Below are 15,838 nucleotides of genomic sequence, written 5' to 3' on the forward strand. Positions count from 1 at the left end.
CCAGTCAACAATTCGAGAGACCAACATGGAGAGTTGTGGGCACAAGTGCTGGAGTCAAAATATGGTAGATGGAAGAACTTGGATAGAACAAGAAGGACTAACAGAGAATCCCTTTGGTGGCAGGACCTTAGCTTCATCTGCTATTCGACAGAGGAAGGAAGCTGGTTCAAGAGTGGGTGCAAATGGAATGTTGGGTGTGGATGAATGGTACTTTTCTGGGAGGATGGGTGGAAGGTTGATGGGGTACCGCTGATGGTGAAATACCCAAGATTATATCACATTTCTCAACAGCAACAAAAATACATTCAGCAGATAGGGGCAATATCAGATGCAGGGTAAGAGTGGTGTCTTTAGTGGAGGAGGTTGCTGATGGAAGGCGAAATAGACCTGCTGCAAAATTTATGGAGGATATAGAGGGTCTAGTACCATAAGTGCAGCAACGGGACACATGGAGATGGGAGGGAGAGACAAGCGGAAGATATACAGTGCGGAATGCATATAGGTTGTTTGATAGGGGGTCGCCTAATGAGAATCAGGATGGAGTGTTTAATATAATATGGAAGCTTAAAATCCCTAGTAAGGCCTCAATCTTTGCTTGGAGATTAATCTGAGACAGACTACCAACAAAGTGCTATCTGAGAAGGAGAAATATCGAAATCTACGACGTCAGCTGCCCTTTTTGCAGGAATCATGGCAAGGATGCATCTCACCTATTTTTTAACTATGACAATATTCTTCCATTATGGTGGGAATCCATGTCCTGGTTAAACAGTGTGGGTGTATTCCCAGACACTTTGAGGGCCCATACACTCTGAGGGCCCATTTCCTCCAACACTCATACTGTAATTTGGAGGACATTAAGATACAGCGCTGGCAGACTTGGTGGATATCCTTGACATGGTGTATTTGGCACCATAGAAACAGAGTCATTTTCTCAAATGACAGCTTTAATGCCTACAAATTGATGGAGGATGCTTTTTTCCTCTGCTGGACATGGCTTAAGAATTTGGAAAAAGGATTTCATACTCCATTCCACTTCTGGTCCAGCAATATTAGGGAAGGGTTCTGTGTTTAGGGGGGGATTAGCATATAGCTTTCTGGTGTTGGGGTGCCTAACCTGCCATCAGACCTATGGTTACCTAATTCTTCATGTATTACTAGTATTAGGTCACCATAGCTCTGCAGAGTATGGTGCTAGGTTGTATATATAACAGTACCACCTGTACTGATCTTCATATTATATACAATTCTACTATAACTTTACTGATAAAAAAAATAAAATTTAAGGTCAATCTCTCTAATATATCTAACTCGCTATATATAGTTTTCGCAATGCAAATCATCTTCAAGATTGCTTTTATTTATTTTATTTTTTTTACATTTCATTCTTATTTGCTTTTGCATTTTGTGATAGTTCTTCTTAGAATTAATGAAAGTGCCAAGAGTGGAAAACAAGCTAAGAGTTTTTGCTTTCAAGATGCAATTCTTATCCCAGGTCAGAAGACGAAGACAACCACACAATGTTTTTAGTTATTAAATAATTCAGTTTTTCCTGCCATTAAAATTTTAGCTGTTCTGATGCACCTTGCCATGTAATAATATTCAAGTAGGTTTCAGAGCTTAAAAGGGACTTGAATATTGTAAATAATGCATCTGAACAGGTAAGCCATGCATTTCTTTTTTTTTCTTTTTTTTTTTCTTTTGAATACTCTATTTCCTTAGTCACTGTCATTTTCCTTCAGCTTCCATAGTTATGTGTATCAGATAAGGAATTCAGTCAAATTGAAAAGAATCATGCAGACCATTCTTTCTCTGGGTAATGCTTTGAACCATGGAACTGCAAGAGGTGAGTTAAAGCTTTAGTATTCACCATTTCACCATCACAAATCATATTTGTGGAAAAATAATGTAGAAAATTTTATAATCAAGCTTGGACTTTTCAGATACTCTTAAGGGCTTGTTTGAGTAAGCTTATTCAAGAGCACTTCTAAGTTCTAAGAGAAGAAAATAAGAAGAAAAAATGGAATGAGTATTTCCATAAGCTAAAATTAGCTTATGCATAAGTTACAAATAATCTTTTAAAGAAGCTAAGTTGGCTTGGTGGTAAAAGGAGAAGGGAGGGAGGTAGGGAAAGGTCGTGGGTTCGATTCCCCCCGCTAACAAAAAACTAACAATTAATAACTAACATTTGCCGATAAAAAAAATAAAAATGAGAGAGCTTCTACTAGTTTTAGCTTATGCATATGCTTGTTTTAGCTTATGCATATGCTTGTTTTAGCTTATGCATATGCTAATTTTAGCTTATGGAGAAATTCATTTCATTTTCTTCTTCTAGAAGTGCTTCTGGATAAGCTTATTCCAACAGACCCTAAGTCATATAATTTATGTGCAGTTGTGCATTCTATAGTTTATGTGTAACATTTATTCTTGGTCTTCATAAATTAAATTTTATTGGAAATAGCACCACTGTAGTCTTGATTGCTTTATTGTTAATTTATATGATTTTTGTAGGTTCAGCTGTTGGGTTTCGATTGGATAGTCTCCTTAAACTCACTGATACACGAGCCAAAAATAACAAGATGACTCTTATGCATTATCTTTGTAAGGTAAATCACCTGGTGTCCTTAAATTTCAATATTAATTGTTTCTGTACAGGGTGTTTAGTTCCTCCTTTGTGTACAAATTGTAAGTAAAATGATACTGTTTTATGAAAACATCTTCATTTCTTAGTATATATTGATGCAATGAAATGCAGCATGTAATAAGGTTGAGAGAGTAATTTATAGTTTACTCTAAGACTTCCTTGGCATATTGTTTGTCTGTTTATATGTGCTATATTTTGACAAACAAATATATTGAATTTGTCTGTTTTCTGCTGATTAAATTTTTAAGTGATGGAAGGTATTGAAGAGACTAGAGGTTGTGAAATGCTTGAGTGCTTAACCCACTCAGCTGATCTATATTTATATAGACTTAGGGAGTAAATACAATGTGAAATTTACAAGAATATTAATGAAGTTCTAGTACCTATGTACATGCATATGAATTCCTAGATACATGAATATGTGACTAACTAGGTACATTAGTAACTATTATTTATCGGAACAAGTACCCATGCAATGTGTGGAACAAGTAACCATACAATGTGTGTAATTCCAACACTCCCCCTCAAGCTGGAGCATATTTTTTTTTTTTGGTCTGCAAAGATAAATATATATATATTGAATAAAAAGTACCAGAGGTACTATTACAAAATTAAAGTCCATATAATTGGTTCCTGAAAGCAGACAACACAGTCTGATAAGGAACCAAAATATGGAGGGAATACATATAAATTAAAACCAAGAGTATTTCTTGGTCCCCTTAGAGATTTTGTAAAGATGTCTGCTAGTTGATCATTAGAACTAACGAATTCAGTAATAACTTCCTTAGAAAGGACTTTCTCCTGGACAAAATGACAATCAATCTCAAGATGTTTAGTTCTCTCATGGAATACTGGATTAGAAGCTATATGTAGGGCTGCCTGATTATCACAACATAGCTTCATTTGTTGAGTATTTCCAAACTTCAATTCTTGAACAAGTTGTTTAATCCAAATGAGCTCACAAGTGGCTACAGCCATAGCTCTATATTCAGCCTCTGCACTAGACCTTGCAACAGCATTTTGCATCTTACTCTTCCATGAGACAAGATTTCCTCCAATAGACACACAATATCCTGAAGTGGAATGCCTATCAATGGGTGATCCTGCCCAATCTGCATCGCAAAATCCAACTATTTGAGTGCTTCCTTTGTCTTCATAGAGTAGTCCTTGTCCTGGGGTCCTTTTAATGTATCTCAAAATTCGAATTACTGCATCCCAATGATCATTATGAGGAGACTGCATGAATTGACTCACCACTCCAACGGCAAAGGAAATATCTGGCCTTGTAATAGTGAGGTAGATAAGCTTCCCAACCAATCTCCGATATCTTTTAGGATCAGAATAAGGCTCCCCCTGATTGGGTAGCAATTTTTGATTTGGATTCATGGGACTTCAATTGGTCTACAATCTGACATACCAGTTTCTTTAAGTATGTCTAACACATACTTCCTTTGTGAGATAATTTTTTTTTTGCTCAGCAAAAATAGGATATTATTAAAATAGAATAGTACCAGAGGTACTAGAAAGATACATGTTAAAGTAAGTGAATAGCTGATTCTTGTGTATTCACAGAACCAAGCTATTGGAGTTGCAGCTGTTACATGATTACAAAAACTCCTATCCCCACCTAAGTAGTGAATGCTTCCTTTAGGTTAGAGGACCATTGGTTGAAGTGTGTACCAAAATCCTTCTCCATGGATTTGACCCACGTCCAGAGTAAGAGAACCACATCATCCAGCAGTTTACTACCATTAAACGTGTGGTTTTGGAACACTATTTTGTTTCCATGGTTCCTTTGTGAGATGATAATTCCATCTTTTAACTGAGCAACTTCAATTCCAAGAAAATATTTAAGTTTTCCCAAATCCTTAGTCTGAAAATGACTAAATAAATGTTCCTTCAGTTGAGAAATTTTTTCTTGGTCATTTCCTGTGATGACTATATCATCTACATAGACCACCAAGTAAACACATCTACATAGACCACCAAGTAAACACATCTGCTTCATTTCGTGGGGATTGTTTGAGTCCATGAAGAGACCTTCGAAGTTTGCAAACCAAGCTAGACTCCCCTTGAGCAACAAATCCCGGTAGTTGCTCCATATAAATCTCCTCTTCTAATTCTCCTTGTAGGAATGCATTTTTAATATCCAACTGATACAATGGCCAATGACGGATGACAGCTATGGCAAGAAAGAGCCGAACAGAAGTAATTTTAGCCATAGGGGAGAAAGTATCTCCATAATCTAGGCCATAAATCTGGGTATAACCTTTGGCTACCAATCGAGCTTTGAGGCGATCAATCTGTCCATTGGTCCTAACTTTTATAGCATATACCCACTGACAACCAACAGGTTTCTTGCCTGGGGGAAGAGGAACCAGCTCCCAAGTACCATTATGCTCCAAAGCCTGCATTTCGTCAATCATGGCTTATCACCATCCCGGATGATCAAGTGCTTCACAAAGATTTTTAGGAAGAGAAATAGAAGATAAAGAGGAAACAAAAGAATGGTACGAAGAAGAAAGACGATGATAACTTAAGAAGTTATAAATAGGATAAAGATTACGTGTAGACCGAGTACCTTTCGTAAGAGCAATGGATAAGTCAAGATTCTCTTCGGATAGACTTAGGGAGTAAATACAATGTGAAATTTACAAGAATATTAATTAAGTTCTAGTACCTATGTACATGCATGTGAATTCCTAGATACATGAATATGTGACTAACTAGGTACATTAATAACTATTCTTTATCGGAACAAGTACCCATGCAATGTGTGGAACAAGTAACCATAGGGACCATATGTCACCTTCCCTTTGGTCCTTGAAAATACGAATGAGAAAATAGGGCTGTAGATGTTAGCAAGTTGGCAATCAATATAAATATAAGATCTTCCTCATGACATAAAAGTTAACTGTCTTAAAATTACTATAAACTTGAGGGAGCATAATACATTTCCAGCAGAGCTTATAAGAAGGAAGTCCCAAGAAGCATGAAAGAAAGGCATGATTTGTATATATGGAATAATTGAGGGTCTGTAGCCAGTATATTTAGGTAGTGAACTGATGTTTCTTATTGGCTAAATGTCACTTTTGGTCCATTATGTTTTAGTGTTTTTTCACTTTGGTACATTAAGTTTTATAAAGTTTCATTTTGATACTTTATGTTTTCAAAAGTTCTACTTTGGTATATTAAGTTTTAAAAGTTTTATTCTTTTATGTTTTCGGAAGTTTCATTTTGATAATTTCTTTTGTTTTTCATTAAAAACGTTAGTGCTCAGTCAATGCTTTAAATTTTGAAATAATTAATTATTTTAGACGCCACTATTTTAAATTAATTATTTTATATATATTTAGTGCTCTGTCGAAATTTAAAACATTGACGGAATACTAATGTTTTTAACCTAAAAAGAAAGAAATGATCAAAATGAATATTTCAAAAACATAAACGATCAAAATGAAACTTTTAAAACTTAATATACTAAAATGAAACTTTCGAAAACATAAAGGATCAAAATAAAACTTTTAAAACTTAATGTACAAAAATGAAAAACACTAAACATAATGAACCAAAAGTGACATTTAGCCTTTCTTATTAAAATTGAGAACTAAATGGACATAATTGAACCTCAAATGCTAACTCAAGGGGAAGGATTCCCTAAGTCATTACTAGGATTACTTTGGCCTTATATAAAATACAGCCAATGTGGGATCTTAACGTCACCTTCATGCCCCAAACTAGACATTGGAATGTGAAGTTTGCAAGAATGAACATCTATAGGTGGTCCAAGGACTAGAGTAACAGACCATACCTAACTAGTTCGAGGTAAGAGGACTGTGCAATTCACCATAAGGAATACTTTGGTGGTATACCCAACCAAAAGGGATCTTAACAATTCCCGAATTGCAATAACCTAATGTGATTTATATATGCCTTGAGCTTTTCTCTTCAAAGAAGAAATATAAGTTGACTCAGATTATAACAGGATCAAGAGTATTCAAGGATGGATGAAAACAAATAGAAAGAAAACAATACAATACACCGGAAAGTCCTGATTCATATTGAGAAAGATATCATTTCCTTCTCCAATATTGAAATATCCATCCCTCTCGGCTTGTTGAGAAGTATTTATGTTTCTTCCTTTGGGAATTTGACTCAGTGGTTTGAGATAGTGAGAGAAATAGATGGCTTACTTTCTCTATATAAAGATTGACTTACTACTAAGTACTAACTATTGTTACAAACTAACAATTAACATTTGCCGATAAAGAAAAAACAAAAACTATTGTTTTCCATCAAGGATTTTATACATTGGGAAAAAATATGGAAAAGGACTAAAATTTGCATTGTTGGAAGCCTTCCCTCGTGGTGCTTGACTGTTGTAATGATGCTCTATTTGGGCCATTTTGAAGACAGGTATCTACATGTGAAATTGTTAAGTAAATATTTTCAAGAGAAACTATGAAGCTAGTGTACTAGAATCTTTTTTCCTCTACTCTTTTCAGTAAAGAAGAAATAGAAACATGAAGTTAAGGAGACAGAAAAAATAGGTTCACTCTACAAATATATTGTAACATTGTAACATAATTGCAATGCATATTGACAGTTAGAATATTTCATCTTTTAGGATATCTTAGATTCTCTCTTAGGGTCAGTTTTCCTATTTCCTCATTACCTCTTGGAAATGATCACCATATTTCCTTATTTTGTCATGATTTTCTTAGAGATTCAACTGCAAATGTATGTTCTTATACAGAGTACAGAATTTCCTGCATTGTGCTTATTGGTTATTACACCATAAGTCTGCCAGAGAATTGTCCAGCTGTGTTGTTGAATGTATATTTTTGGCTTTGCACTGTCCTGTGAAATAAGCCAGATAGTAATTGTTTTGATGATTGTTGAGTTGTAGGTGCTTGCCGAAAAGCTTCCAGAACTTCTAGATTTCCACAAAGACCTAGGGAGCTTGGAGGCTGCAACCAAGGTTTTTTCTTTTTTATTCTACTGTTATATCAGCCTCAGGTGATTTCAGTTCTTTCTGTTTGAATTTTGGTGTAAGCTGAGTTATAAGCTTGATTTCATACAGATACAATTAAAATATTTGGCAGAGGAAATGCAAGCTGTTAGTAAAGGACTGGAGAAAGTAGTTCAGGAATTGACTGCATCAAAGAATGATGGACCTGTGTCGGAGAACTTCTGCCAGGTATGATATATAGCAGGCCAATGCTTCCATCAGAATAAACTGATTATGAATTCTAATGAATTTGGATCAATATACATTTTAGAAGCTTGGCCTAGGTTATGCATGCTACAAACATCGATGTAAATCATGGCATTCTGAATACTAACATGCTGTAAGCCTAGGGTGCATCTGAATGCACCTCCTTTCCTTAATGAGAATATGACAATAAATATATTTAAATTTATGTTGGCCTTAATATTATGACAACAGAACTCCATAGCTACAATTGCAACAGATTAATGCAAATCTGGGTCAGTTATGCAGCATCATACATAGGATGAAGTGATTAACGGTGATGTGAAGTATCTCAGGCACGTAGACATAGTTACCGTTCTGTTAGGGTTATGTGCAATTCATCTGATTTATAGATTTTTCCATACAATTTTAACAGTGATCAAATGTTTAGCATTACCTTAAATGATTTTTTTTGTTCCCCACTTGGTACCGTTCAGATTCTGATGGAATTTCTTTCTTATGCTGAGGCTGAAGTGAGGTCTTTGGCTCAACTTTATGCCAATGTGGTATGGATTTTAATTCTTTCCTTTTGATGATAGCTTTTTGCTTAAACGATGAATTGCAGATACAAGGGATGTATCTGATATTCTGAATTTGGATGTACCAGGGTAGAAATGCAGATGCATTGGCTTTGTACTTTGGCGAAGATCCAGCACGTGTCCCATTTGAACAAGGTACCTAGCTATTTTTAATTAGTCTACATTATCATTTTCCCATGTTCTCTTTCAAGAACTATATGTTTAAGAATTGGTTGTGGATCTCAATGGACATCATTGTGATTGTTATATTTATGGACTCCCTTTATGTTGTGTTTAGGTGTAAAGAGGAGTAAGGGAAGAACAAAAGGAAAAAAAATGCAAACACTATATTTGATTTCTATTTTGAACAACTGTTTATAGTTTTCTCAAAAAACAAAGAAAACAGACACTCACAGTTTATAGTTTTCTCAAAAAACAGAGAAAACAGACACTCATGGTTTATAGTTTTCTCAAAAAACAAAGAAAACAGACACTCACACCAAGTTCGTGCCTCATCACATGCAGAATGTCTCCAGATGACCCATACCATTGAGATAGGACCATAAAAAAAAGAGGATGAGAAAACATCTCAGTTGTTTGTGTTTTAGGTTTTAAAGTACTTTTCTTGAAAACAATTTTCACTTAATATTGATTTTGGATGAGAAATTGATAGCTGAGTATCATGAATTATTTCAGATAACAATTTTTAAAACCAAAAGTGAGTAAAGGATTTACAGAAACTGTGTTTGATCCACACACTGCTGATTTATTTATAATCATATTAATGCTACAATCAAGGATACATAATGCACAGGATCCCTAAATATTATCTTTACAGGTTTCCTTATTTACATAAGATATGATTAGATATTTAAGACTCCCCCTCAAGCTGGAGCATATATGTCATATGAACCAAGCTTGATAAATATATGATCAACACGAGTTCCCTTGAGTTGAGAGATTTAGTGAATAGATCTGCCAGTTGGTCATTGGAGCTCTGATACCATAAAGGATTTACAGAAACTATGTGTTTGATCCACACACTTCTGATTTATTTATAATCATAATGATGCTACAATCAAGGATACAATAATGTGCTGGATCCCTAAATATTAGCTATACAGGTTTCCTTATTTACATAAGATATGATTAGATATTTAACAGTGAGAAGGAAATCAAACAGGCCTTTAATCTTATTCTCAAAATCTTAGTTGTGTTTAAATCATAATACTGCAGTACTAGATCCCCATATCCCAAAATAACCACTGATGAATCAAAATGGAATTCTTTCTTTAGGAGAAACACTCAAGTGAAAAGCTTTCCTAAGATTTCCAGAAGCTATTTCTGTCAATACAGAAATATTTGAAACAATTTGATTATGATAAAAAGAAAATCATTGTTTCACCTTAAACTCCATAGTGACATTTTTGGGGATTTGATTCTTTTCTTTTCTCTAATTGTATCTACTCTCCTCAACTTTGTGAGAATGTTCATAAAAGCGCTTGAAGAAAATTGCAAGCAGATTGAATTAGAAAAAAAGAAAGCAGATAAGGAAGCAGAAAGTGAGAAGTTGAAGCTAGCTGCTGCTAAAAAGGAGTCTGAACAGATGATAAGGACCACCATAAAGAGTGGGAATATTAAATGATAAGATCTTTTAAGACCTCAAAACAAGTGTTGTTCCACAGTGATAAAGTTGCCATCTGGTTGGATTAAGAGAACCCTTTGCACAAGTGCAAAGTAATCTTGTTCCTGACTGCATTGGCATCGATGATGGCCCAATAACTGAAGTTCTCTAATGCAAGAAATTTGATGGTCATGGCATATGGCCGAGGATTATATTCATGTTAAGTAGTAATCCTTCTCAAAGCTCGTTTTATGTTGAGATCTATACAAGACATAGTCACGAGTTTTTAATTAACCTTCATTTCATTGTCAATTGGTTCCATGTCCAGCGGAAAAGCAGTTTTTTATGGTGTTCACTTCAGTAAGAAGTGAACTCTTTCAGTGTACAAAGTATTCGATTTAGTTTTTCTCTGCCAGTCCAAAATTGTGCACTAATGTTAGCAGTGTAAATGTTGATCCAGTGGTATATCCCCCACACTCATAAGATAGAGTAGTTTTTAAGTTTTACTTTAACTTAAGAGTTCTTAGAGGCACCTATACTGAGATTTTTCATTTTAGGCCATTATGCTCTACATGCACTGATAAAGGCAAATGATTTGTAAATATTGAACTATTGGTTAGAATCCATGTTATTCATTTTACTGAGTCATCCTTTATTTTAAGGTGCATCTAATCCCACCACCCCCTCGGTCAAATAGCCCTTGGAAGAATACTTATGGTACGTTCGGATAGAAGAAAAGAAAATATGAATAATGATGTATGTTTTTTTGGTATGGTTAGAGAGAAAGTGGAAAAGAAAAAGAAATGTTTACTTCTAGGAACAAATTTAATTTTATCCTTTTCACTTTTCTTTCAATTCAAATTTCAAAAGTTTACTCTCTCCTACTTTCTTTCCACCATATATATCAAGCAGACCATTGAGGTTAATGAGTAATGACTAATTACGCCTATCTCGTTTGAGCTATATTATTTTATCTTATAAAATGATCAAATGAAATTAAAGGTAAGGATACTAAGAAAAATTTGAAAACTTACACTTATATTCCAATCTCACATTACGTATGGAAAATTAAGAGGCTGTTTAATTTGGGAAAACACTTTTTGTTTTCATTTTTCTATTTGGTTTTAAAAAATTGTGTAAGAAATAGTGAAAATAGAAAATGAAAACAGAACAATAAAGATGTTTTTACTATCTAGTTCCTATACAATCTCTTTGGAAAACAGAAAATAAAGTAAAAACAAAGTACTACTTCTGTAATTAAATTGGAAACAGAAAATAAAGTAAAAACAAACTAATATTTTTGTAATTAAAGTGGAAACAGAAAATGAAAACAACTAAATGTTTCTTAACCGTGCTTTCCTCACTTTTTTAGTGCTATAGGCCTACAATTCACTGAACTAAAACTCATCTTTACACTTGCATTATTGCTTTTGGGGAAAAAATGATTGATTTCACTCTTCAGGAAGATCCAAATTAAGGTTTATATCTTGTTGCTTTTGCTGGCCAGTGATGGTGCGGACAACTGCTTCAGCTAATGACATGGAGAAGTCAGGATTTTTTATTAGAGAACTTACATATTCTTCAATTCTGATGTTGCTACCACCATTATTATTATTCTGTTGCATGGCATCTTCACAATGTCTCCTATGATCTGTTTGAGACCACCCTGAAAGAGCCAAGCCAATGTTCATGGGTTCTTTGTCATTTAATATGCTTGTCATCAGAGGTAAGTTATTAACCACTGGTGATGAGCCTTTAGATGTGGATGAAGATGACTCATGAATGGCCGCATGGTTGTGCTCTCCATCATAAGTTGCAACAACGATTGACTTATCATGTAAGCATCTTTGCACCTGAAATGATTAAGGCAAGACACAAAAAGAACAAATAAAAAAAATTAACCATATGATAAGGCAAAACAATGATAAGATTTCTTGAAGTCATATATGCACATGAAATATAATATAATTAGTTAACCACCATGAAGAAATGAAATGGATTTTACGCCCAACTAAACTAATTAATTACAACACTTACGCTATTCATTGACCGATTCTTTTTTTCCCTAATTGAGTAACCGTATGTCAATCTTTGCTGACTAGGAACTATGTTTAACAAACATCAAATGACCCAATTAATATTCTAAATGTCCAAGTTGTACATACAAGTGTGGTTAACTTGTGCCTCCATTAACCCATTAGCAATCCTAGCTAGTGAAGGGGTTTGAGTATTCTGCACAAGGTGCTCAAACTTCATTGCAGCTATTGTATATATACACAAAAAACCGATGCCTTAAGCAAGTCATTGGTTCGAGTAACATTGACTTCTGTTCACTTAAGTAAAATATCGAGTTAAAATCTTGTGAATAAAAAAAATATGGTTAAAGATTATCAGTCAGATTCTTCAACAAAAATTAATCATCTATTAAATTACATATCTATTGCTTAACGGAAAACATACTAAATGAATTTAGGATATGTTTATACCATATACCTTCTTTTTGACTGGGCACATGGGAGCCATGGAGCACCTGAAATAAGCTCTTGGTGAAGCATTGTCTTTGGTAACCTTCTGCCCATACTTCCTCCACTGATAGCCATCTTTTACTATCTACATTCCCAAAGGAAAAATTGTATAAACATATAGAAACTTCATGATAAAATTTGAACATTAATTAAAGTCATTTCATTGATATACAACTAAATTAGGGCATCACATACCAAACTATCATCCTTGGGGTGTGTTCTGACAAAGATTTGTAATGGCTTTTTTGCTGTGGGAAGCTCTAGTCTCGGTCTCTTGTTTGTATCAAACATAGGTGGTACTGTTACTGACCCTATTTGATTTGAACTCATGCCCTTGTGTTGTGCCTTGTTTATCTCTTGAAGATGGATCTCAAGCTTTGTGCACTTGCTGTTTAGAACTTCAAGCATCAGTCTTAGAGTGTTGTTCTCCTCTCTCACTCGTTGTAACTCAGCTTTAAGAGTTTCCACCTAATCATCAAATCAAGAGTGTTGTAAGCTTTAAGGATTTGCTACATATGCTTTCATCCTTAGGTAAAAATGTTCACAAGAGGAGGTTCATGTTCATTATATGTTTCTGAAAGGAAAGGTTAAGGGCACCAAAAAATTCCTTCCATGTGCAAAATTTCATTTGGGTCAGAGACAGGCATAGGCCGCAAATGAAATTACTCTCTGTTCAGTAAATTGAAAAGCATTCGTAATTTTTTATTCAAGACAAAAAAAAAAAAGCAACTAGAAGAACTAAAAATAATACAAAAAAGTGAAGAAAAAAAATCTAATATAATGTTTGTGTGTCCACTTCTTTCTTCTTTGCTGAGAATACAACACACATGTTTAAGATTTTTTTTTTATTGGTAAGAATTAAAAATAAGTATAAAAAATTTATAACAACTCATGTATTCTGTTCAACTAATTGATTTAGATCCCTTGATACACAAGTTTGTGATATAAAAAACATGAGTTAGAAGCAAAGAAAAAGGAGGAACTAATTAACCAGATTAATTAGTTTACCTTTTCATCCATTATGATTGCCGTGTTGAAGAGTTGAACGACCATCAATCACAACTGAGAATTTATCTTACTGCAAAATTGAAAGGTGATGATATGCAAACAATAACAAGTAAATTAGAATAGAATATTGAAGAGGGGTAGTTGAGAAGAATGGTGGGTTAAATGAAAGAAAATCTATTCATTTATATGGGCTATTAGTCTTTGGTCCCTTACTTTCTTTAATAATTCCTATATATGAAAAGAAAGGTAGCCAAAGATAAGTTCTGAGTCTTAGTTCTGAGTAAATTGTTCAATTCAACCCCATGTGTTAGAAAAAAATCTAGTGATGGAATATATAATAACACAAGAATAATTGCTTTGAACAATTTCACGTTGCGCCATATTTTCTTGTTTCTATAACGTAATGTAGTGTGATGTCATGCACCATGACATAAGCATAACCCTTTCCGTTATGAAAGAAAGTTCCGTTTCCCTAATTTCATCATGTCTCCAACGTGTTTCTAGGTACAAAGATAAGTCCAACAACTCTTTGATTATTAGGTATATTTCATAGCGCGATTCAGTACACACTATACACGCAAATATGTATGAATAACAACAATTTACCTTGTTTTATTCAATTATTTCATGACAATGCAAATTTCATAATTTTGCGACAATTTAATAAACATTAATATGTAAAGGTATAAAAATAGTATCTAGATTCCAGTATGTACGTGGCATGGTCTATGAATTTGACGACTCAAGACTAGTGACATAGTCATTATATAGAATTGGCTTAGAATGTGAACAAAATTAATCCAAAAGCAACCACTACTGAATATGAACATGACGTACGCGCGCACATTTCCCCTCAAAAGCATGATACCCTTTCTATGAACTTTTTCTTTTTTATAGTTTTTTATGTCAAGAAGATAGATCCTGATAAAAAATGTCTTGAAGATAGATAGACAACTCAGCAAAGAATAAATGATTGCATATATGGTTTGTTGCGCAACATAATTTAATAATTTATTGAAGAACCAGGGTCTTCATGGGTAGCAAGTCTATCCATGATTACTCGTCACAATTATATTAGATTGATTTTGTTAAGCGGGTAGATTAAATTTAATTCAATTTAATTAAAATTCGATCATAAATATTGGATAATAAGTTCTATTTTTTCAACCTAGCCTAATTTATTTAGTCGATAACCTGCGTTGACTTTCTTGTTATAAAGATCTTATGTTTAAACTTTTTAAAAAATCTTTCTAATTAAAAAGATCAGACTTGACTTTTAAAAAAAACTTATTTAACTTGAGAGATTAACCTATTTATATAATAAATATATAATATATTATATATTTATATTTATATAAATATTATATATATATATATATATATATATATAAAAAGAGTTTATTATTTAGTTTCGTTTGTCTAGTTAGAACCTATTGGTTTGTTTATAGGCTCTTATATAGAATAAGTCACATAAACATGCTTTTAAATAAAGTCAGGTTAAGACTTAAAAAAGACTTATAATAAATAAATAGGTCAGATTCAAGCTTAATAATTATGATCTACGTCAGGTTTAGGTCTAGACTTTTGACTTGATCTGTTTTTATCCCTACTCATATTATATAATTAAATTTTTTATCATATATAAATTAATAATTAAATGCAAAACACATTAATTTTTAGCTCACAGAGTTTATTAAATTAAATCACCCATATTTTCTCTTTTTTAAATTATTTTTATCTCTATCTTGATTTTATTTATATTTACTCATGCTAATACAATACTTTATTTCTATCTAAAATAAAAATAGCATATTAACATTGAAATCGTTAATTTTATTAGTTAAATATTATCACAATTAGTCTCTTTTGAGTGTATTAATCATTACATACTTACAGAGCTCTAGACAAAAATAAATTATTGTTCTAAAAAATTCATTTTTTACAAAATAAAAATTATTTTTTAAATATTTAGAATTGATTAACCCAACTTGTTCATAATCGGGTTGGTTTATAAAAATAAACACATAAACTTAACCCAACATGCAAATTTTTTATCAAATTAGATAATAAATTTAGTCAAACTCAACTCAAATCGATCCGTAAACTATTTCCATTCATCAAAGTTTAAACTAAATCCCTTTCTAATGTAAAACCCCTTCCTATGGGAGGGTATTTTTTTTCTTCTTCTATTCCTCCATTTTTGTTATTTGTTTTACTTCAATTTTATTATATGTTTAAATGGATGGGGTTAAAGAGTTGAATTAT

At 33.2% G+C, this 15,838-nt stretch overlaps 1 protein-coding gene and 1 pseudogene across 2 annotated transcripts in view; one reads left to right on the top strand and one right to left on the bottom strand.

Moving 5' to 3' along the window:
- Window positions 1-10,688, top strand: part of LOC100809379 (formin-like protein 18) — a 24,099-nt pseudogene extending 13,411 nt beyond the window's left edge. Inside the window, exons 10-18 of the transcript XR_005888257.1 lie at window positions 1,415-1,495; window positions 1,611-1,661; window positions 1,765-1,846; window positions 2,512-2,606; window positions 7,554-7,625; window positions 7,728-7,844; window positions 8,336-8,404; window positions 8,506-8,572; window positions 9,874-10,688. The product of XR_005888257.1 is annotated as a formin-like protein 18 (transcript). The remainder of the gene's footprint in view (window positions 1-1,414; window positions 1,496-1,610; window positions 1,662-1,764; window positions 1,847-2,511; window positions 2,607-7,553; window positions 7,626-7,727; window positions 7,845-8,335; window positions 8,405-8,505; window positions 8,573-9,873) is intronic.
- Window positions 10,689-11,316: 628 nt separating this feature from the next.
- LOC100791870 (probable WRKY transcription factor 40) lies at window positions 11,317-13,863 on the bottom strand. Its single transcript, XM_014766943.3, has 5 exons — window positions 13,787-13,863; window positions 13,574-13,643; window positions 12,761-13,033; window positions 12,534-12,650; window positions 11,317-11,893 (listed from the first exon to the last, which is right to left on the bottom strand). Exons 2-5 carry the CDS (start codon window positions 13,616-13,618, stop codon window positions 11,492-11,494), a joined length of 837 nt encoding a protein of 278 aa, XP_014622429.1. The 5' UTR covers window positions 13,619-13,643; window positions 13,787-13,863; the 3' UTR covers window positions 11,317-11,491.
- Window positions 13,864-15,838: the final 1,975 nt, after the last annotated feature.

Source organism: Glycine max, chromosome 14 (genome assembly GCF_000004515.6).
Source record: "Glycine max cultivar Williams 82 chromosome 14, Glycine_max_v4.0, whole genome shotgun sequence".
NCBI classification, from domain to species: domain Eukaryota; kingdom Viridiplantae; phylum Streptophyta; class Magnoliopsida; order Fabales; family Fabaceae; genus Glycine; species Glycine max.